The sequence below is a fragment of the Canis aureus genome, chromosome 15 (assembly GCF_053574225.1).
Source record: "Canis aureus isolate CA01 chromosome 15, VMU_Caureus_v.1.0, whole genome shotgun sequence".
Lineage (NCBI taxonomy): Eukaryota > Metazoa > Chordata > Mammalia > Carnivora > Canidae > Canis > Canis aureus.
Window position 1 is genome coordinate 33,013,381 of NC_135625.1, and position 24,353 is coordinate 33,037,733.

Below are 24,353 nucleotides of genomic sequence, written 5' to 3' on the forward strand. Positions count from 1 at the left end.
AAAAATAACAGAAAGGCTCACCTTCATCCACGGAAAACTGACAGCTCTTATCATTGAAGAAAAGAATTTTCTTCTTATCAGGACGATTTACAAATATTATCTGGTCCCCTAAAGCCTTAAATGATAAAAAAAAAATTTTTTTCAGTCAATTCCAAAATTACATCACCCCAAAAGATTTTTTGTTAAACAACAAAGGACTCCCACTTCTTTTAACCTTCAGTATACTGTTAGGGTCTACTGCACCCAATTTTAATTCTTGAGTTTCTTTCATGAGCAGTCTTACTACTTTTATGGATTGATATTTCAAGACTAAATCTTAGACATCTTCCAAAGTACAAAAAAAAATTACTTATTTTTGAAAAACAAAACCCAATCTATGTTGCAATTATGATTTGAGTGCACTGGTGTCTAAAAATCTAAGAAAAATTGTGTGATCTTAGTGTTCTTTTCCTCTACCTTAAAATACTGTGCCACTTATTTATCGTTATCCATCAATTATTTCCATTATGCTTTAAAATAAAACTAAAATAATATATTTTTTTAAGATTTTATTTATTTATTCATGAGAGACACACAGAGAGAAAGAGAGGCAGAGACACAGGCAGAGGGAGAAGCAGGCTCCCTGCAAGGAGCCCGATGTGGGAATCGACCCCAGGTTCCCAGGATCACACCCTGAGCCGCAGGCGGCACTAAACCGCTGTGCCACCGGGGCTGCCCTAAAATAGTATTTTTTTTAAAAATGAGAGAATGATTAAATCACCTAGAAGTGTGACGCAACAGTGAAAAGCCACCTTTCAATTTTCTTACTGCATTGCCCAAACTGTTGTATCATCTTTCAAGAAGACATAAAAGACCACAGAGTGATCTTTGTTGTCTTTTAGCTTTCATTATATACAGTAGACAATTCTAAATTTTTTTATTTCCTGCTTCTCAGAGCAATGACAAGAAAACTGACAAAGGATACTTCACTATTATTAATAAATGAAAACAAGAATGCAAAAAGCCTGGGATGCCTGGGTGGCTCAGCGGTTGAGCACCTGCCTTCGGCCCAGGACATGATCCTGGAGTTCCGCATGGAGCCTGCTTCTCCCGCCTATGTCTCTGTCTCTCACGAATAAATACATAAATTCTTAAAAAAAAAAAAAAAAAAGCAAAAAGTCAGATAGTAGCACTCACTCTAGACTCTAATGGTGAAATGCATCACAGGAATAAAGTCTAAAACTATGAGTCTTTAGATAATAGCTCAGATGAAACAATCTCAAGCTTAAGAATCAATGACTTGGGATCCCTGGGTGGCTCAGCAGTTTAGCACCTGCCTTTGGCCCAGGGCGAGATCCTGGAGTCCCGGATCAAGTCCCACATCAGGCTCCCTACATGGAGCCTGCTTCTCCCTGTGTCTCTCCCTCTCTCTGTGTGTCTTTCATGAATAAATAAAATCTTAAAAAAAAAAAAAAATCACTGACTTAATGACCTATTTCTAAGAATGGAAAAAATTGAGGTATTTTCATTAAGTTATTCAACAGGAAGGAAGTCGCCATAGAATACTGTGTGATAAGAGCCTTTACCATTTCACTTTGCTAAAGTGAATAGATTTAAAAGAATTATTAGGGGGCAGCCCCGGTGGCACAGCAGTTTGGCGCCACCTGCAGCCTAGGGTGTGATCCTGGAGACCTGGGATCGAGTCCCACATCCGGCTCCTTGCATGGAGCCTGCTTCTCCCTCCGCCTGTGTCTCTGCCTCTCTCTCTCTGTGTCTATGAATAAATAAATAAATACATCTTTAAATAAATAAATACATCTTTAAATAAATAAATAATAAAAGAATTATTAGTTTATGTTTTCAAGCAATGTGTGAAAATGTAATTTTATGACTTACAACAAAAAAAAAGGGTGGGAATGCAGCTGTAAAGCAGTAAACCTTTAATATGCTACTGAAGTTAGGCTAATATAAATACAAACCAATAAAAATGTTATAACTTTAAGAGGTTAAATATAATCCCCATAGTAACCACAAGGAAAATAGCTATAGAATATACATGAAGGAAAAGAGAAAAGAACTTCAACATTTCAGTATTTAAAAACCACCAAGGGGCACCTGGGTGGCTCAGTCAGTTAAGCATCGGACTCTTGATTTCTGCTCAGGCCAAGATCTTGGGGTCATGAGATAGAGTCCCACATCAGGCTCCACATTGAGTGTGGAGCCTGCTTAAGATTCTCTCTCCCCCACAAAAATAAATAAACACAAAACATAACAGTAATGAAGGGCACCTGGGTGGCTCAGTTGGTTGACTGCCTGCCTTCAGCTCTGGTCGTGACCCCAGAGTCCTGGGATCAAGCCCCATATGGGGTTCCCTGCTAAGAGGGTAGCCTGCTTCTCTCTCTCCCTCTGCCACTCCCCCTGCTTGTGCTTTCTTGCTCTCTCTCAAATAAAATCTTTAAAAAGAAAAAATAATGCAATAAAAGAACAAAAATGCAAGAAGGCATATAGAAAACTAATAGCAAAATGACATCCCCTTGAAGTAATTAAAATATAAAAAGATTAAACTCTGCAATCTAAAGAAAGAAGTTCCAAGCAGCCTCTGCATGCATTGGAGCCCTTCCACAACACATCTACCCACCACCCAGTAGGCAGCTTCCAATAGCACCAGCAATCCACTCTCAAATGGCCCGTACTCTGGGGATTCCAGCCATGCACAGTAGAGAGTGCCTGCAGCTATTTGCAGGCAGGTCTCTCAGCCAGATAGGTCAGAGGCCAGCTCTATTCACCAGTAAACCACTAGCAGCTGCCACTAGGCCTCACAAAGGACAGTCCTGCACATCAACAAGTTCACCCCAATTGTAGCCCAGACACAAAAGAAGAGTACATATATACAACTCACAAAGGGGATACCCCCAGGGTACCTGCCTCGGGATTGTACAGCTGAGCCCCACAGGACACCTTTTGCATAAAGCCACTCCTTCAAAACAAGGACATGCAATTGATCTAATATATAGAAACGCAGCTAGGCAAAGTAAGGGGACACAGGAATAGATTTCAGAGGAACAAAACAAAACCTAAAAACAACAAAAACAAAAAACCCTAAACAAAATAGAGATAAGCAATCTACCAGATTATAAATTCAATGAAATGCTCGCCAAATTCAGAAGAATAATAGGGGAACACAGAACTTCAACAAAGAGGAAATTTAAAAAGAGACCTGAAGAATCAGAGCTAAAGAATACAATTGACAGGAAAAATACAATACAGGGAATTAATTACAGAGCAGATGATACAGAAGAATGGATCAGAACAGGATAGTGGAAATCACCCAGTTGGAATAACAAAAAGAAAAACAACTCAAATATCTGATTAGCGGTTAATATCCCAAATATATAAAGAACTCATGGAACTTAATAATAAAAAACAATCTAATTTAAAAATTGGTAGAGGATCTCAACAGACATGTTTCCCAAGAAGACCTACAGATGGCCACCAATATACTCAACATTACAGTCAGGGAAATGCAAAAATCACAATGAGATATCATCTCACACCTGTCAGAACAGCCATTATTAAAAAGCTAGGATAGGACTATTGGATAAAATGTGGAGAAAAGGGAACTCTCAAGTACTATTGCTGGGAATGTAAACTGGTAAACCACTGTGGAAAACAATACAGAGGCCCCTCAAAATATCAAAAATAGAACCACCATATGCTCCAATAATCCAGTTCTGGTACTTATCCAAAGAAAGCAAAAACACTAACTTAAAAAGATATAAACATCCCCTTGTATACAGCAGCATTATTCACAATTGCCAAGAAACAAAAACAACCTAAGTGTCCACTGATGGATAATTGGATAAAAAATATGATATACATACACAAATGGAATATTATCTAGCTATAGGGATCCCTGGGTGGCGCAGCGGTTTAGCGCCTGCCTTTGGCCCAGGGCGCGATCCTGGAGACCCGGGATCGAATCCCACATCGGGCTCCCGGTGCATGGAGTCTGCTTCTCCCTCTGCCTGTGTCTCTGCCTCTCTCTCTCTCTCTGTGACTATCATAAATAAAAAAAAAAAAGGAATATTATCTAGCTATAAAAGAGTGAAATCTTGCCTCTGTAATAAAATGGATGGATCTTGAGGGCATTATGCTAAGTGAAATAAGTGACATGGAGAAAGACTAATACTGTATTTGTATTATTTCATCTTTATGTGGAATCTAAAAAAAAAGAAAAAACAAAGCCTTGGAGGTTGCCAGCACAACAGGTGTGGGATAGGGAAAATGCATTAAGTAGTCAAAAAGTACATACTATCAAGTTATAAGTCATAGAAATGTAAGGTTCAGCATGGTAACCACATGTTAATAATATTACATTGCAGATTTAAATGCTATTGAAAGAATAAATCTTAAAAGTTCTCATCACTAAAAAAATTTGGTGCTATGTATGGTGACAGGTGTTAATCAGACTTACTGTGGTGATCATTTTCACAATGTATACAAATATTGAACCATTAGGTTATACACCTAAAATATGTTATGTGTTTATTCTTATTTATTTTATTTATTCATTCATGAGACACACACAAAGAGAGGCAGAGACACAGGCAGAGGGAGAAGCAGACTCCATGCAGAAGCCCGATGTGGGAATCGATCCTGGGACCATGGGACCACGTCCTGAGCCAAAGGCAGATGCCCAACTGCTAAGCTACCCAGGCGTCCCTAACGTTATATGTTTAAAAAACAGAAGAACTGTTTGAATAAAAGAATTCATCAAAGTAGCAGGATACAAAGTCAACACACAAAAATCAGTTGCATTTCTATATACTAACAATGAACAATCTTTTGAATTATTGAACCACCGAATTAGAAAAGGAAGATTTTTAAAGCAGTTGCAAGAAATTATACTAAGAGTATACCGGAAAACAGGCTTATAATGAATAAAAACAAAAAAACAAAAACTCAGCAAAGGAACAGAAACCATAAAAAAAGAATGAAAAACCTAGAACTGAAAAACACCATCCCTAAAATAAGAAACTCACCAACAGGAATTCACAACAAATTAGATGTAAAGGAAAAAAAATCCATGAACCTGACAACAGATTACAACAAAACAAAAACACCTTGAAAAAAATAAACAGAGCCTCAATGACCTGTAGGATAACAAGTATAACTTCATTATCAAGAAGTATAGGAAAGGGGCAAGTTTTACTCCATAGGTAGCAAAACAAATGAACTATCAATGATTAGCAATCAATCATTAGCAACTGTAGGGAACAGAGATGAGCAGTCTTTCCAAGTGAGCTCCAAATTTAAACTGGAAATGTAATCTATGGCTTTCACTAGATAGCCTTTTAGGAATTCAAAACAGCCAGGTTATTAGTCAATGGTTTTGTGTCTAATACCTCTGGTTCCTCAGGTTAGCAGTGTCCGCAAGCATTGCTGAAGCAGTTCCTCTATACAAACGTAATTTCTGAGAAAAAGACTAATGTCTTTGAGGAAAACTTACCAGAAATATTCTGAAAACACAATCATACTCAAAAACGATACAAAAAGGAGCTGTCAAAGTTATACAAAAATGTGTATGCTCTATCCTGCTCTGTAGCACAGAACCCAAATATCAAATCTTCAGCTGGCTCACCGCAACCCCAAATATATATAATGGAAGCTTTTTTTTTTTTTTTTTAGATTTTATTTATTTATTCATGAGAGACTCAGAGACAGAGAGGCAGAGACACAGGCAGAGGGAGAAACAGACTCTATGCAGGGAGCCCGATGTGGGACTCGATCCTAGGACTCCAAGGATCACGCCCTGGGCCAAAGGCAGGTACTAAACCGCTGAGCCACCCAGGGATTCCCTATAATGGAAGCTTTAAAAAAAAATTTAAAAACACTTGCTGTTTCTTTTAAAACAAGACATTATTAATTCAAATTATACTAAGGCTTAGAAAGAAAAGAGAAGTTACCTTGACAGCTTTCTGGGAATTGGGCAGTCCTTCCTCTATGTCTTCTAAAAGAATTCCTCCTAAGCCTCGCTGGTCATGTTTATCTAACAGCCTAAGTAGGGCTTTCTTATCTTTCAAGTTGTATTTGGGCTTGAAGGCATACTTCCCGTCTATTACTTCAATTTTGGGATTATTGACTAATGCCTGTAACAGTGACACAATTTGGATATATTAATAAAAGGAGAAACCTCATATACACATTCTTAAATTCTACTATTTAAAAAATACCGATACCCAATACAATTGTAAATTAAAAAGTATATTATGAATATCAACTAGCAGATCTAAAATACTGGACATCCAGGATCCAAAAACCAATAGGCAGAGAGCAGCATGTTACTCACTTTTTATGATGATACTTTTTATTATTACATTAATTCTTTAAAGGAGAAAAACCATTTCATCACAACTGATGTGAAGAAACTGTACCCATATTTTTTGGAAGATAAAAGAAGATAAAGAATCAATAAATGCCAATTAACATTAATAGACAAAGTGAACTGGGTACTGCCTATCCCACCCTCAAAGTACAGTTTATTATATATTGACATTATGTGTAAACATCACCCTGGGATGAATATACCAACAGTCTGCCCCACCTGGTATCAGATGGCAATTACAGGTGTGGAAGGAACGGAAAAGCACCAGACTAGTGCATACAAGAAATTTACCTATAATGGCAGCTTGAGAATGAAACTGAGTAGGAATGCAGGAATTATTGAATATAATTATATTCCTAGTCAGTTCTGCTGTACAGCTACTACCAGAAGGAAAGCTCTTCAAGGAAGAGCTACCCTATTTATTTTCTTCTGCAGCTGCCAGCCTGACCCTGAAAAGGAGAAAGAAAAGAAACATAGAAGAAAGGAGGGAGAACAGAATAGTAATAAAAATAATTTTTAACTAATTATTGGTAGCCTATGAAATTTCAAGATTAGGTAAAGCAACTGAATTCAAATGTGGATTACAACTATTTGTATATCACAACCACAACAAGCTATAATGTTACTGATTAGCCATTGATTTTATATTATAAAAATTAAGAACAATACTTTGCTCAGTAAAATTACTGAATTATACTTTAGGAATTTTACATTTGATCTTTAGAATACAACATGGGTCACAGAAAGTAATCCTAATTTTCATTTCATACTGAAAAAGAAAAGACTGAAATGTGTGAATTTTTAAAAATGCTATTTCCAAATTAGTAGGGCCAGTGATTATTGTGGGGTTTCTTTTTTTCCAATGATGTGTGTACATACACAATGTAAGGATGAGTTTTCCTAGTAATCTGTCAGAGTAACATCACTATCAACTCATAATAGTAGTCAGAACATAACAAATATTTCCCTAGCCCTACACTACCTCATAATTCAAATGTTCTAAAACATATATAAAAACAATATAATTCTAAATTTAGCAATTAAAAAAATATCAATTATCTGTAAAAACTTAAATGGAACCAGTACAATGACTGACTTCTTTATAATTCTATGCTAAAGGTCTTTGACATTTTAGATAAATACATAAATTTTTAAGAAAATCAAATCAAACCACCTTAAAAAATGTGTATGTTTAAAAAACAAAGACCCTATACCAATTCTTTTAAGAATAAGTAAAAATAATTATCAGATTTCAGTATATTAAAAACCTTAGTTGTAATAAATATTTCATGGTAACCAACTAATTTTTTTAACTCCATTTTAAGCCTATTCTTACCTCAGTCATTAGCCACTGTTTCTGCTTGAGTCCTATATCTAAATGTTGTGTTTCATCCAAAATTTCTTCTAAAGTGAGAGGGTGTGTATCTCCTCGCTGATGCCGTGTCTATTGAGAGAAGAAACTGTTATTAGGAGACAGTTTTAAACTGCTAGATGCATTAAGTAATAGAAGTAAATGAATCTTTCAGGAATGTAGAACATGTATTATTTGAGACAATACAATTATAGTGATGAAGAAAATGGGACTATAAAATCAGAACCAGGTTCAAACTTGTAGCTCTTTAAAATCAAATGATAAACTGAGAGAAAATATTCTCAACTTGTATCACAAAGAGCTAATCCTCCTAATATTTTAAAAGTCCCAAAACCCTAACAGGAAAATGACCCACGGACCAGAACATACATAAATCACAGAAAAGGAAGAGGCACTGGGTGACTCAGTTAAGTGTCCAACTCTTGGTTTCAACTCAGGTCATGATCTCAGGGTGGTGACTGAGCCCCGCATTGGGCTCTGTGCTCAGTGTGGAGACTGTTTAGGACTCTCTTCCTCTGCCCCCACCCCCAGCCCTCTCTTTTTCTCTAAGATAAATAAATCTTAAAAAAAAAAAAAAATCACAGAAAATGAATGGAAATAAACATATGAAAAGATACTCAATTTCCACCAAAATATTTCAAACCTATTACACTGGCAAAATCCATGTTTGATGACTCTGTCAGTTATAAGGAAACACGCCCTCCCAACACACTGCTGGTAAAAACGCAAATTAATACAACTCCTAGGGAACACAATTTGCCAATAAGAATGCATTTAACCCTTTGGCCCAGCAATCCATTTCTAGGAATGTACCTTACAGATAGATATGCCCACACAACTCACAATTAGTGACACAGTCACAGCAGCCCTGGTTGCAAAAAGAAAACATTAGAAATGACCCATGGTCATCAACAGAGGACTAATTAATAAACTATAGCACCACTACAATACTATACAGATGTTTAAAAAGAAAATGCAGGGGCGCCTGGGTGGCTCAGTCAGTTGAGTATTCAACTCTTGGTTTCAGCTCAGGTCATAATCTTGTGGGATTGAACCTCACTCAAATCGGGCTCTGCCCTCAGCAGGAAGTCTGCTTGAAGATTCTCTCCCTCCCACCCTCATCCCACTTGTGCCAGTGCGCATGCACTCTCGCTCTCCAAAATAAATATTGTCTTAAAAAAATAAAATGCAAATGTTCTCTACGTGCTAATAGGGAAAGATGTCCAGGACAAAGTATTGAGTTAAAAAACATATGCAGATGTGCAGCCACTGTGAAAACAACATGGAGGTTCCTCAAAAAGTTAGCAATACCATATAATCCAGTAATTCCACTGCCAGGAATTATACTTACCCAAAGAAAACAAAAATGTTAATTCAAAAGGATACATGCACCTTATATTTACTGCAGCATTATTTATAACAGCTAAGACAGGGAAGCAACCCAAGTGTCCATCCATAGATAGATGGACAGATGTGGTGTACACACACAAACACACGGAACCTTCTGCCATTTATAACAACATGGTCAGACCTTGAAGGAATTACCCTAAGTACAAGTCAGACAGAATCTCATATGTGAAATCAAAACAAATTTACAAATTTACAAATAGAAATAGAGGCATGGAGTTTAGAGTAAGTGTACTGTATCTCTAGGTATAAAAACAATAGAAGATATATAAAAATGAAGAAGTCTTGTTCTCACATCTAATTCTACTTATTTTCTCCCCTGCCCTGTTTCCTACAATCTCTTTTTTCTGTTTCTAGTGATTCCTTATGGAGAAACAATATATGAATATATATTTTTATTTGGTTTCAGCTCAAGGTCATGAACTCAAGAGATCAAGCCCCAAGTCAGGCTCTTCAATTAGCATGGAGTTTGCTTGAGGATTCTCTCCCTCTGCCCCCTACTCACAAGTGCTCACTCTCTCAAATAAAATAAATCTCTAAAAGAAAACTATTCCTTCAAAGTCAAACTAGAGGGATCCCTGGGTGGCGCAGCGGTTTGGCGCCTGCCTTTGGCCCAGGGCGCGATCCTGGAGACCCGGGATCGAGTCCCACGTCGGGCTCCCGGTGCATGGAGCCTGCTTCTCCCTCTGCCTGTGTCTCTGCCTCTCTCTCTCTCTGTGACTATCATAAATAAATAAAAATTAAAAAAAAAAAAAAACAAAAAAACAAAGTCAAACTAGAATATTAAGTGTCAGTTACAAATTTTTTTTAAAAAAGTTTATGCTATGAAAAGAGTATTTTGAAAATATTTTAAGTTTTAAAATACAATAAAAACTCTCACTTCTATGTTAAAAAATTTAGAGAGGAGCCTGGTTGGCTCAGTGGGTTAAGCATCGGACTCTTGGGATGCCTGGGTAGCTCAGTGGTTGAGCATCTGTCTTCATCCTGGTTAGTGATTCTGGGATCAAGTCCCGCATTGGGTTCCCCACAAGGAACCTGCTTCTCCCTCTGCCTGTGTCTCTGCCTCTCTCTCCATGTCTCTCATGAATGAATAAAATCTTTAAAAAAAAAAAAAAAAAAAAAAAAAAAAGCATCTGACTCCTGATATCTGCTTAAGATTCTCCCCCCCCACTTCTTGTGCTTTCTCTAAAAAAAAAAAAAAAAGGAAATTCAGAAATAATCTTTTATTCTTAAAAGTCTTCCAAGTAAACCCCTCCTGTAAGTTTAAAATCAATTCATTAAAAAAATTAAAAATTATAAAACCTTTTGATACATTTGCATGAGCTGACTGGCATAAGGACAAATGGAAATTTACCTCACCAAACTGCTAATTTGTGAGATGGATTTTAAAAAAATTAGAGCCATGGGGCATCTGGGTGGCTCAGTCAGTTAAACATCTGACTTTGGCTCAGGTCATGATCTCAAGGTTCTGGGATCCACACTGATCGAGGAGGCAGCTTATCCCTTTCCTTCTGCCCCTCCACCCCACTTGTGCTCCCTCTGTCTGGTATTCTGCTCATTTTGGAAATACACAATATATTTATGCAAATTTTAGATATATAGACCTGAGAAGGGCACAACCTAAACTGAAGGAAAAAAGGAGTTTAGTTTTACTTGTCTAGGGACAGCCAAATCAAGTCTTCAAAATACTTATTGTATCCTTCATTATCACTGATTATCAAATCTAACATATAGGTCTTAGTTTTCTTGTTAAAAACTTTTCTGGGGTGCCCAGGTGGCCAAGTCGATTAAGTGTCGAGCTCTTGATTTTGGCTTAGGTCATGATCTTCGTGTTGTAGGATCAAGCCTGGCATTGGGCTCCATGTTGGGCTCTGCATTGGGTGTGGGACTCGATCCCGAGTCTCCAGGATCAGGCCCTGGGCTGCAGGCAGCGCTAAACCGCTGAGCCACGGGGGCTGCCCTGAACATCCAACTCTTGGTTTCCACTCAGGTCATGCATGATCTCAGGATTGTGCGATTAAGCCCCAAGTCCTGCTCCACACTGGGCCTGAAGCCTGCTAGTAAAAGACTCATGCCTCACTCAATCTCTCTGTTTCCCCTCTGCCCCTCCCCTCCATCCCTCTCCTTAAAAAAACAAAACAAACAAACAAAAAAAAAACACAACTTTTCCCTCATTAGGTTAAATATAAGATTATCAAAAGGTCAATTTATCAGGAAATAAAAGCAAAAAGAATACAGCTCAAGAAAAATAAAAAAGCACTAGCTCTGTCTTTATTAGTTTTTAATTTTAAAAGTGGGATTTTTAGAATCAGGACAAGCTCAAAAACAATACTCAACGTATGAAAGCTTCATCATTTTCACTGAACTATGTAAACAGAGAAGCCAAAAATACAGCTGTCAAATTGTCAAGTGAAAAGCTCTTATAAACAAAATGAGTAAAAAAAAAAAAGAAAGAAAGAAAGAAAAAGAGATAAACCTGAGAAACTTGAAATTACTTCCTTATTTCTTGCTCTTAGATCAGGAAGATTTGGGATGCCTGAGTGGCTCAGTGGTTTAGAGCCTGCCTTTGGCCCAGGGTGTGATCCGGGGTTCCCAGGATGGAGTCCCACATTGGGCTCCCGCAGGGTGCCTGCTTTTTCTTCTGCCTATGTCTCTGCCTCTCTGTGTCTCTCATGAATAAATAAAATCTTTAAAAATAAAAAGAATCAGGAAGACTAAAAAAAAAAAAAAAAATGGAGGATGCCAGAGAGAATACATAATACTCTAAAGCTAAAGACTTTACCCAGTCTTCAGTGAAAAACAAATTACACATCTTTGTTAATTTTCTTCCTGGTCATTGGATGATTTTTGTATATGGCACTTCATATGTTATTTCATTCTCTAATTTTTTAAGTCTACAAAAACTGTTTTTTTTTTTTTATATTGGCCTTATTTTTAGCAACTTTACTCAATACACCTTAATTCTAATAGTTTGCAGATTTTCCTGGCTTTCCTACGTACTTAATCATGTCATCTATAGTTTTACTTCTTCCTCTACAATTTTTATGTTACTTCTTTCTCGCTTTACTGCACTAGGTGGAACTTCCAGTGTAACACAGAATTGGTGTGACAATATCATTGTCTTTTTCTGATCTCAAGAGAAAAACATTCACCATTTTACCCTAAGTAGCCTCATTTTCATAGATACCTTCTTATCACAGGGTCTCTCGACCAGTTTTCCACAGAACCCTAGGGTTCCATAAGAGGTCACTAGGGGCATTATAAGAAATTATGACTCTAAAAACAAACTTCAATTTTTCAAGTGCATATACCCTGTAACCTGAATGCTCCCAGTAACAGGCAACTACCAAGCTGCCACGCTAACGTTTTCATTAGAAGTCTTGGCACCATGTAGTAAGTAGGACTACGTTCATTTGGCTAAGTCCATTACTAGTTTTCGATGAAATAGAGAAGCCATCAATAACTGGTAAGCTCTATATTGCACAATGGAAGCATAGTAGGCTGACAATGTCAGCAATTCTCTTCCGAATTATCTCCCCCAATCTTCCATTATACCATGCCGCCAACTGACTTAGGGAATAAAGAAGCTCTTCTGGCAAAAAAGGAAATCTGAGGGAAACATTCAATCTAAACAAGGAATTTTTACACACCAGGACTCAACTGCCCCAGGCTGCTCTGTTGTAAATGTTGTAAAATACAGATCACGTAGCAAAAAAAGTAAAATACAATGTGAAGTGTTTGTGTTTTTTGCAATATTCTATTGAGTAATTCCCCAGGGTTTTATAATTTGTTAACATTTGTTGCATACACATGTCTGACAATGCAGTGCAATGATTTAGGATGAGATTAGTGACAGAAAACGATTCTAAGCCTAGACCCACAAACAATTCTAATAAGGTTAGTAAAAACAAAAACAAAAACCTGTAATCCCTTGTTAAATCACTATACTGTATACCTGAAGCTAATATAACACTGTATGTTTACACTGGAATTAAAAACTTAATAAAAAAACTAGGGGTGCCTGGCTGGCTCAGTCAGTAGAGCATGTGACTTGATCACGGGATTGTAATTTTCAGCACCATGTCGGGTACAGAGATTACTCAAAAATAAAATATTTTAAAAAACAAAACGCTGTAACAGTCTGAGCCATTTCACTATACCAGTGCAACAAGAAATTTAGAAGAAAAAAAAAAAAAAAAAAGAAGCCTACCATTACAATGAAAGCTACTCACCAATTTTATATGGGCTGGTTATCCAAGATGTCCTATTCCACTGTACACTGTCTGTGGCAAACAACATAAAATGGTTCCAGCAAAACTGAAAAGACTCTTAAATATAAATCACAGGCACTGGACACAATCAACGTACATACAGTATTTTAAATAGCTATTGGAATGTCAATCCAGAGTAAGCTTTTGTTTTAAAAAAAAAAAAAAAAAAAGTCACATTCAGTAAAAAAGCCCAGGAAGCAAGTTATTGATAGAACTTATTATCCAGAAAAGAGGGGGCTGAGTGGAGGGAAATCACAGCTGGCAGGAACCTAATAATGTCAAATGTCAAAAGATAGTGAGTAAAATGCACAGCATAAGAAATTGAAAAGTATTGAGAATTATAAGTCGACAAACTGATGATATGTCACAAGATGCTGCAAGAGGTTTAATGAACTGAGAAACAAAAGCTTGTCTATCCAGGTTGACTAACAGATTTCACTAATAAATGTCATGTAGCAATATCAGAATTTTTAAATGATTAATTTCAAGAAACACTTCTGCAAAGAACTGCCACAAAAAAGCAAAGAGTAGGGCATATTTAATGTTGTGCCTTCATATCTGGAAACAAAGGTCTGTCTTGGAGGAACTGCTCTGTTCTCTTCACTGATATATGTGCCCCATCAATGAATGGCTCAATACAAAGTTTTAACTCTTGTGAAAAAAAGAACATTCTTAGGTCACAAAACACTGCTTTCTTCAGAGAGGTACTAGTATCAAAAACCCTTGGAAATGAAATGAAAAATGTCCCAAACGATGCTATAAAAATGATCTGCTTTATTAAACAGAGACCAGTGCACATCACCACAGAAATCTGCTACGTACGGAGATTCAGAGGCTTAGCAGAGGAGTCCTTCAAAGAACATTTATGCTGAAAGGTGAATTACCAAAGTGCTTTCAAGAAAATAGTAGGCCATACTATACTGAATGCTTTGAAAATGAAGAATGACTGCAGAAGCTAGCTTTCTTAGCAGACATTTTTTAAATCCTATGAAACAATGCTTTTAGTGACAAGACTTCTAGATTCCAAAGGAAAACACAATCTCTGGGAAATCATGTGACAAAAGAAAATTTTGTAATGCTATTTGGTCTTGAGAGTGAGAAAGGATACCAGCAAGTCTCAAGCCTTACTGAAAACTACCTAGAAGAACATGAAAGAAAACAAATTTAAACAATGTTTCCCCTCCCTTTCAACACAAAGGTACACCCTTGGATGAAGGCCCCTTCCTCTGATTCTTCTGTTCATCAGAGAACAAGTTTCCTACTTAAATAAGGTTAAAAAAAAAAAAAAAAATCATAGATGGGGCGCCTGAATGGCTGAGTTGGTGAAGCATGCAACTCCTGATCTCAGGGTTATGAGTTCGAGCCCCACGTTGGGTGTGAGGACTACTTAAAATCTTTAATCATAGAAAAAACTGAATTTTACCTATACTACTGATTTGCATTATAACTGATACACTTTTCTGGGGAGGATGAACCACACACAAAGAATAGGAAAAAAAAAAAAAAGAAAAGAAAGAAAAGAAAGAAAAGAAAGAAAAGAAAGAAAAGAAAGAAAAGAAAGAAAGAAAGAAAGAAAGAAAGAAAGACAGACCCTGGGCAAAATACCTACAAAGACAGAAAAATGTTATTTTCTCCTCAAAAGAAAACTGACAATTACTGGCTTATTATATCTACAACTTATTGATTAAATAATATACCTGAACTTTAGATATAACAATTATTACAAAGGTCCTCTGAGACCTAAATAAAAAGAAAATATTTCAAGGGTTCTTTCAGGGTAATATGACTGACAAAAGGCTCTTCTACTGGTTTAAGGCAGTTTGCTTCTACTACTCGTCTGTTAGAAGTTTTCATCATGAATTGGTGTTAAATTTTTTCAGAAGCGGGCAGCCTGAGCAGTTCAGCGGTTTAAGCGCCTACCTTCTGCCCAGGGCATGATCCTGGAGTCTCCGGATCAAGTCCCACATCAGACTCCCTGCATGGAGCCTGCTCCTCCCTCTGCCTGTGTGTCTCTGCCTCTGTGTGTGTGTGTGTCTAGCATGAATAAATGAATAAAATCTTAAAAAAATATTTTTTCAGAAGCTTTTTTTTTGTATCTGAAATGATCTTATGATTTTCTTTATTCTGTTAATATGACTTACACTGATGTTCAGATATTAACCACTACATTCCTAAAAAATTTTTTTAAAGATTTTATCTATTTATTATTGAGAGACAGAGAGAGAGAGAGAGAGGCAGAGACACAGGCAGAGGGAGGAGCAGGCTCCATGCAGGGAGCCCGACATGGGACTCGATCCCAGGTCTCCAGGATCACACCCTGGGCCTAAGGCAGGCGCTAAACCACTGAGCCACCTGGGCTGCCCTACATTCCTAAAATTCACTATACTTCATCATAATATATTATCCTTCTCATGAGTAATTTCCACTTGTTCATACATTGTAAGGATTTTTATGTCTGAATTTATGAGAAATATTGATATATAATTTAAATAATTTAAAACTGTAAATTAAAAAAAAATTTGTTTACAAACTAAATAGGGGCACCTGGGTGCCTCAGTGGTTGAGCATCTGCCTTTGGCTCAGGTCATGATCCTGGGGTCCTGGGATGGAGTCCTGCATCATGCTGCTTGTGGGGAGCCTGCTTCTTCCTCTGCCTATGTCTCTGTGTCTCTCATAAATATTTTAAAAAATAAAATAAAATAATTCAGGTTCTTGACCCATCCCGGCTATCAAACAGAACTGTGCCTATAGGCCAGTCATTTAATTTCTCCGGACTTCAGAGTTTCTAAATTCAAATATAATTGTTAGAATTAATTCAGATAGGAAGGAGGGGCACCAGAGTGCCTCAGTTGATTAAGTATTTGCCTTCAGCTTGGGCCATAAGCTCAGGGTCCTGGGAAAGAGCCCCTCATCTGGGCTCTCTGCTCAGCAGGGAGCCTACTGCTCCTTCTCCCTCTGCCCCTGCTCTAATAAATAAAAAAAAAATCTTTAAAGAAATCAGACAGGAGGTAAGCCAGTTAATTCCCAAATTTTAGCTTGCATCAATCAGAAACACATGAAGGGCTATTAAACCAGACTGCTGAGCTGCTCTCCCAGAGTTTCAGCCTGAACAGATACAGGAAGGGGCCCTGAAAATTTCACTCTTAACAAGCTCCCAGGTTAAAAAAATTAACGTGCTGCTGATGTCACTCATTGGAGAATGACACTCTGAAGACCACAGAGCTAGGCAAAACCAAACTAACCAAATTTTTTAACATGATGTTTTAAATAACTGAGATACATCCACATAAAACCACAGAAAAGGGGCAGCCCCGGTGGCTCAGCGGTTTAGCGCCTGCCTTCAGCCCAGGATGTAATCCTGGAGTCCCAGGATCAAGTCCCATGTCAGGCTCCCTACATGGAGCCTGCTTCTCTCTCTGCCTGTGTCTATGCCTGTGTCTCTGCTTGTGTCTCTGCCTCTCTCTCTCTCTCTCTCTGTGTCATGAATAAATAAAATCTTTAAAAAAAATAAATAAAACCACAGAAAGGGCTAATAGTAAGAATCAAGAGAAAAATCATTCTATCAAAAAAAAAAGTATACAACTGAAATACTATACGAGGACTACCAGCGTCTCATAAGGAGAAAAAGGCATCCTTCATAAAGGAATAATTTGGAGTGGGTTTTTTTTAGACTTATTTTTTTAAGCAATGAAATTTGTTTTACATAAATTGTTTCTATTAAAATCCTTCTAAAATGGACCATGAAATTCTTTTATCTTCTCAAGCAGGCCTCCTAAACTTAATCATTTTGAAGTCCCAGTTACAGTTATACTGTAAGCTACTAGGCTATGGTATAATAATAATCATCCCAGGAGTTAGTGAGATGTGTCAGGCAGTTTGTCCCTGTGCCATATGTCGTCAGTATTAGGATTTTGAAGTGCTTGGGCAGCCTGGATGGCTCAGCGGTTTAGCGCTGCCTTCAGCCCAGGGCCTGATCCTGGAAACCCGGGATCGAGTCCTACATGAGGCTCCCTGTATGGAGCGTGCTTCTCCCTCTGCCTGTGTCTCTGCCTCTCTCTCTGTGTCTCTCAGGAATAAATAAATGAAATATTAAAAAAAAAAAAAAAGAGGAAGAAGGGGGAACTGACAGACATTTGCAAAGTCTTGGTAAAGCCTTTATGACATACTTCCCAGAAACTAAAAAGCAAGGACCAGGTAACAAATCCTTGGCAAGTTAGGTGGTTCTTGTTCTTTCACTTTCAACAAAACTGAAGGAGAACATAATACAACTGTCAATTGATGGACACCTGATGAAAAATCTTTAATTTTCTCACTACCACAAAAATTCCAGTAGAATGAACTTAAATGCACATTCATTTCTTAATAAATCTACCTATAAAACTTAAAAATGCCAGTAATTGGTACCAAAAGTTGTTTCATTCCATCAGTACATAATATACACTGTATATCCAGATACAAAAACTTCTAAAGGACGAGATGGGACAATTGCATTCACTTCATTAAAAAATGAACATCTGGGGATTTCCAGGTGGCTCAGCAGTTTAGCACCTGCCTTTGGCCCAGGCCTGACCCTGGAGTCCTGGGATCAAGTCCCAGGTCGGGCTCCCTGCATGGAGCCTGTTTCTCCCTCTGCCTCTCTCTCTCTCTCTCTCTCTCTCTCTCTCTCATGAATAATTAAATAAAATCTTAAAAAAAAAAAAAAAAAGAACATCTGTTGGGGTGCCTGGGTGCCTCAGTCAGGTAAGCATCTGGCTCTCAGTTTCAGCTCAGGTTATAATCTCATGGGCAGTGGGATCAGCACTGTGTGGCGGTGGTTCGGGCCGGGCGGGGGGGGGGGGGGGGTCTGCATTCAGTGGGAGTCTGCTTGAAGATTCTCTTCCTCTGCCCCTCCCCCCTGCTTATGCACTCTCTCTAAATAAATAAATCTTTTTTAAAAAATGAATAAAAATGGACCTCTGTGGAGTAATTATTATATACAAAGTGAATTTTATCAAAATTTTAATGTGAGTTGTTCTAATCAGCTGTATGCTGATAATAATAATTGTGATAGTACTTAGAAGCTTATGGTCACAAGAAAAACAGTTCTATTTCCAACTTATATATATTATTGTGGCAAAGAAGTTTGATAGATGAGGACTAAAATAGTTTCAAGCATAAAAATATGTAACATTAGCTAAAATGCCATAGGAGTAACAGAACAGACATACAAGTTCAAAAGGAAAATAATTAAAATTTCCAAACATATGTTTGTATTTATATATAAATTTTTAAGATTTATTTATTCTAGAGAGACAGCATGCACACATGTCGGGGTGGGGAGGAGGAGAGTTGGCCTTAAGCCAACTCCACACTGAGCATAGAGCCCAACGCTGGGCTCAATCTCATGACCCTAAGATCACAACCTGAGCCAAAACCAAGAGTCGGTTGCCCAACAGATTATGCCACCCAGGAGCAATTTTTTATATTTTTAATTAATAATGGCATTTATTAGATCCCCTCAGATAAATGAAAAAGAGTGAGGTATTTGGTTGAAATATTACAATGTCAGAAATTCCATTCTTTGTCACTATTTCAACTTTTGCTTAAAAACTGTAATTGTCAAAAAAAACTGTAATTGTCATTTAAACATGTGCAAAAGGATATACAATTTCTCAAAATTGTTCTAGGAAATAATTGAGCACAAATTTAAAGATTACAGTCCTAAAGAAAGATTTTTTGGGTTTTTTTTTTGGGGGGGAGGGTTGTTTTTTTTCTTAAAGATTTTATTTATTTATTCATGAGAGACAGAGACACAGGCAGAGGGAGAAGCAGGCTCCCTGAGGGGAGCCTGATGCAAGACTCAACCCCAGGACTCCCAGGATCACACCCTGAGCTGAAGGCAGATGCTCAACTACTGAGCCACCAAGGTGCCCCCAGTCCTAAAGAAAGTTAAGGATCATCTAGAGTAAGTGAAGACTGTACTAGTAGCATAGCAAAAACATGACATTTGAATGTCAATCTCCCTCAACAGACTAACAGCTATGAGGGCAAACGCTTTTCTGAGTAGTCCCACCAATAGTGCTATAATAAATAGCATATAGTAGGTTTTAATAATTGTTTACAATATGGGGGAATGGGTGGATGGAATGAATGAACTGGGAATATGTGTCAAAGTGTATTATTTGATAATGGGAAATTATAAACTAACAGATTTCTTCTACAAATCAAACTATAAGATTTCAGACATAGCCAGACATTAAGTCTCTTAAATTAAAAAAGCCCTAACAGGGGCAACCCCGGTCGCTCAGCGGTTTAGTGCCCCCAAGGCCTGATCCTGGAGACCCAGATTCGAGTCCCGTATCGGGCTCCCTGCGTGGAGCCTGCTTCTCCCTCTGCCTGTGTCTCTGCCTCTCTGTGTGTGTCTCTGATGAATAAATAAATAAAATCTTTTTAAAAAATAAAAAATAAAAAAATAAAAAAGCCCTAACATAAAAACTTAATTTACATTTTAAGCAATATATAGCTGAAATTTGAAATAACATATACAGCATTTTGACTTTTTTCAAAAGATACAACTAGTAACAAAACAGGAATGAGTTTGGCAGAAGAAGGGAACAAATCTGAAATCATTTAGCCATTTAACTATAAATGAAATTTCACTTTAATAGGTTAGGATTATTCAAAGTCTTTGGTAAAGCCAAAATGCCATATCATCAAAATTTTAAATCTTACTTCAAAAAATAGTAAATCTTCTATCAAATCCTAAATTCTAAGTCATTTGTGAGTCAACGTTTTCCTAAGACCCTCAGTAATTTTCTAGTTTTCTCCTCCAAAGATCCAGAAAAGCCATCACCACCATATGCCTCAACTATATAGTGAGAATAACAGCCTGCAAATCATTCACCTCTTCCCATTGGTTTTCCCAACAAGTACTGAGTAATTAAGAAGTGACTGTACCTACTGGAATAATTTATAAGTGAAATGGTGGACTAAAATTATATACTTGAATTAACATAAATTAAACATACTTAGGTGACTCACTGTAGTGCTAATATGATATAACATAAAAGGCTTGAAATACTAAGTATTTTTTGGTTTTACTGAGATGTAATAGGGATACAACAGACTGCACATATTGAAACACACAATTTGATATATTTTGACATGTATATACAAACTTACTCCTGAAACCCCAATCCTCTTCCTCGGCCAAAAAGTTAAATAGGATGTGTGTTATTTAAGAAAAATACTTACCTTCATGTAATTCACAATCTTAGCAAGAACGCCAAACTTATATCCAGAGCCTCCTGATAGAGCTTTCAAGTTAAATGATCCATTGCTATGATCTGGAAATGAGGTCCAAAAAACAATTATAACATTGTCATATTAGATTTGATTATGACTTTTAAGCAGCTAAAATAATTTTTAACTTTAGTAAAGTATTTCTTGTTTTGAGTTTTACATCTAGTGAATCCTACCCTGTAAAATTTTGGTGAAACTTCAAATCTTTAAGTATATAATAAACTTAACAATTTTCTCCACCATGGATAGGAATAAAGTCTAAATAATTCAAAAGTACTGAAACAGGGCAGCCCCAGTGGCGCAGCAGTTTAGCGCTGCCTGCGGCCCCAGGCGTAATCCTGGAGACTCAGGATCGAGTCCCACATCGGGCTCCCTGCATGGAGCCCGCTTCTCCCTCTGCCTGTATCTCTGCCTCTTTCTCTCTCTATGTCTCTATGAATAAACAAATTTAAAAAAAAAACTTAAAAAAAGTACTGAAACAGGGACGCCTGGGTGGCTCACTGGTTGAGTGTCTGCTTTGGCCTCAGGTCATGATCTAGGGGTTCTGGGATCAAGTCCCACATCAGGCTCCCTGTTAGTGCCTGCTTCTCCCTCTGCCTATGTCTCTACCCTTCCCTCTGTCTCCCTCATGAATAAATAAACTTAAATACACAGTATTAAAATACTTTTTTTTTTTCTGGGGGCACCGGGGTGGCTCAGTCAGTGGAGATTCCAACTCGATTTCAGGGTTAGGAGTTCAAGCCACACATTGGGTGTGGAGCCTGCTTTAAAAAAAAATAGATAAAATACATTTCTTAAGAACCTTTGCTTCAGTGTTCCCTTAATTATCATTAGATTTATCTCCAAGATTAAGGCATGCTTTTTAAACAAGAGGACAATACAAATCTCAAACTGATAATACAGAGCTTTTGTGAAAGCTAAACCATGAGAAATGAGTCAATTACTTCCAAGGAATAAAAAGTTCCATTTATCACCTACTACATCAATTTCTGCCTTACAACTTAAAACAAATGAGAACTAATGGGAATTAGTAAAAGAAATATCATAACTAATTAAACTTTAAAGATTAGTGTAAAAAATCATTTAAAAAAAGGAAAAAATTCATAGGCACTTCCACTACATAAACATGGATGCTAAAAAGGGATAAGAGTGTGAAACAAGGAGCAATCTGAACAGAAGATAATTTGTTTCAGAACTTGTATCATTTTGTTGCATTTTATAGGCAGAAATCCTAATGCTACCATGAATAACAAAAGCATTCTATTAGTCAGAAGGAGGAACAGTTAAAAAAAAAAAAACCTCATAATACTAGAAAAGTATTTCAGGGGCAGCCCAGGTGGCTCAGCGGTTTAGCGCCGCCTTCAGCCCAGCGCCTGATCCTGGAGTCCCAGGATTGAGTCCCACGTCAGGCTCCCTGCATGGAGCCTGCTTCTCCCTCTGCCTGAGTCTGCCCCTCTCTCTCTGTGTGTCTCTCATTAATAAATAAATAAAATCTTAGGGCAGCCTGGGTGGCTCAACGGTTTAAGCGCCTGTCTTCGGCCCGGGACGTGATCCTGGAGACCCGAGATCGAGTCCCACGTCAGGCTCCCTGCATGGAGCCTGCTTCTCCCTCTGCCTATGTCTCTGTCTCTATCATGAATAAATAAATAAATAAAATCTTTATAAATAAATAAATAAAAATAAATAAAATCTTTTAAAAAAAGAAAGAAAAATATTTCTGAAGTATACATCCTATTAGCAAATCATCAACTCAGATTATTATCAAGTTCCCATGCAGCTGCTGATCCACAAAGGAAGAGGTTAAATAAAAGGTGGGGGTGAGGGAGAGTAATCTCTGGCACCAGTTTGGTAATAACAAAAGAATGCATTAGAACAATGCAGTCAAATGTAACAATTGTCAGAGATCCAAAAGAATAGCTTTTAGATGGCAACATAATACTTCTTAGAGATTAGTTTGTGAAAAGGCTTCACTATATGCTTCCTCTTGAGACTAAAATGAGATTTGATTTGCAATTTTCCTTCAAAAAGCACTGTTACAATTTTGACACCTGAACTGGCACATTATAGCTTACTATGTTTCCAAAAATAATATTATGGATGCCTTACAAGTATGCTTTCATATTCATTATTTCAATTATGAAATACTACCTACATGGTTCATTTTCCCAAGGTGTTCAGGACATTTCAACAATAAAAGTAACTAAAAGAGACTCCTAGGTGGCTCAGTGGTTGAGCGTCTGCCTTTGGCACAGGGTGTGATCCCAGAGTTTGGGATCGAGTCCCACCATCGGGCTCCTTGCAGGAAGCCTGCTTCTCCCTCTGCCTGTCTGTGCGTCTCTCATGAACAAATAAATAAATCTTTAAAAAATAAAAATTTTAAAAACAAGTAAATAAAAGTAACACTGGGGAGGCCTGGGTGGCTGGCTCAGTAGCTGAGCCTCTGCCTCTGCTCAGGTTGTGATCCTGGGGTCCTGGGATGCAGTCCTGCATTGGGTGGAGCCTTGCTTCTCCCTCTGCCTATGTCTCTGCCTCTCCTTTTGTGTCTCTAATGAATAAATAAAATCTTTTTAAAAAATAACACTTACTGAACATTTATTATTTGCTAAGTGTCATGCTAAATATCTGATTTTCTCATTTAATTCCTCCAAAAAATCCTACTTAGGAAGTATCGTTGTCCCCTTTTAAACCTAAGAAAAGTGAGAGCAGTGCTCGCTTCGGCAACACATATACTAAAAAGAAAGTGAGAGCACTAAGTAGAGGAATACAGTTTCAAATTCGTTTGTAAACAGTGTGATACTGCCTGTATAAGAATCATTAGTCTTTAATATAATACAGACTATTTCATCTGAAACTGGCTACTATTTTGTCAGAGTATAAAAATTCATAAATGCAGATTTAATGTTTTCTTGTTTAATTTAGTAAAATATTGTTTATCCTATACTCTTATATAAACAACCAACTGGAAAAACTATGAAAAGCAGATGACACTATGTTAAGGATAGGCACTATACAAATGCTCAATCATGAACTACATGCAGTTTTAGGTATCATGGAGTCTTGAACATTTATTTCAATGACAGGCAGAGTAAATACTCAGTAAATACTAGCTGAATGAATAAATGAAGGTAGTAAGAATATTCCTATGTACCCCTTTATGGGCCTAGAAACAATATGCTAATTTGTAATTTTTTTTAAAATAATGTAGTAGCACTGGGTGGCTCAGTCGGTTAAGTGTGGGACTCTTGATTTTGGCTAAGGTCATGATCTTGGGGTCCTGGGATCGAGCCCCACACTGGGCTCCTGGTTCAGCATGGAGTTAGCTTGAGATTCTTTCCCCCTCCCTACCCCTCTGCTCCTCCCCTGCTTGCACTCTCTCAGTCTTAAAAAAAAACAAAACAAAACTATAAAGTCTGCACAGCAAGCATTTACTCAGTCTACTGTTGCTCTAATAGCCACTTTATAATTTAAAACCTCGATTCTGTTATCTTGAACCACAAACAACTCTAAATAATAGAAGACAGAATAAAAAATATTCTAGTTTCAAACATTCATTAAGGATTCTTGTCATTTTTAAAAATATTTTTAAAATTTTTTTTGAGGGGTGCCTAAGTGGCAGAGTCAGTTGAGTGCCAATTCTTAGTTTCAGCTTAGGTCAAAC

The 24,353-nt window shown here is 37.4% G+C and overlaps 1 protein-coding gene across 2 annotated transcripts in view; it reads right to left on the reverse strand.

Moving 5' to 3' along the window:
- Window positions 1-24,353, reverse strand: part of GTF2E2 (general transcription factor IIE subunit 2) — a 77,145-nt gene that overhangs the window by 24,236 nt on the left and 28,556 nt on the right. For both annotated transcript variants that reach the window (XR_013352884.1, XM_077849051.1), the window contains exons 3-6: window positions 20,648-20,739; window positions 7,701-7,808; window positions 5,946-6,128; window positions 22-115 (exon numbers count right to left, since the gene is read on the reverse strand). Coding sequence is in view for 1 of the 2 variants with exons in the window: in XM_077849051.1 (XP_077705177.1) it covers window positions 22-115; window positions 5,946-6,128; window positions 7,701-7,808; window positions 20,648-20,739 (477 nt within the window). In the remaining variant the exon portion in view is untranslated. The remainder of the gene's footprint in view (window positions 1-21; window positions 116-5,945; window positions 6,129-7,700; window positions 7,809-20,647; window positions 20,740-24,353) is intronic.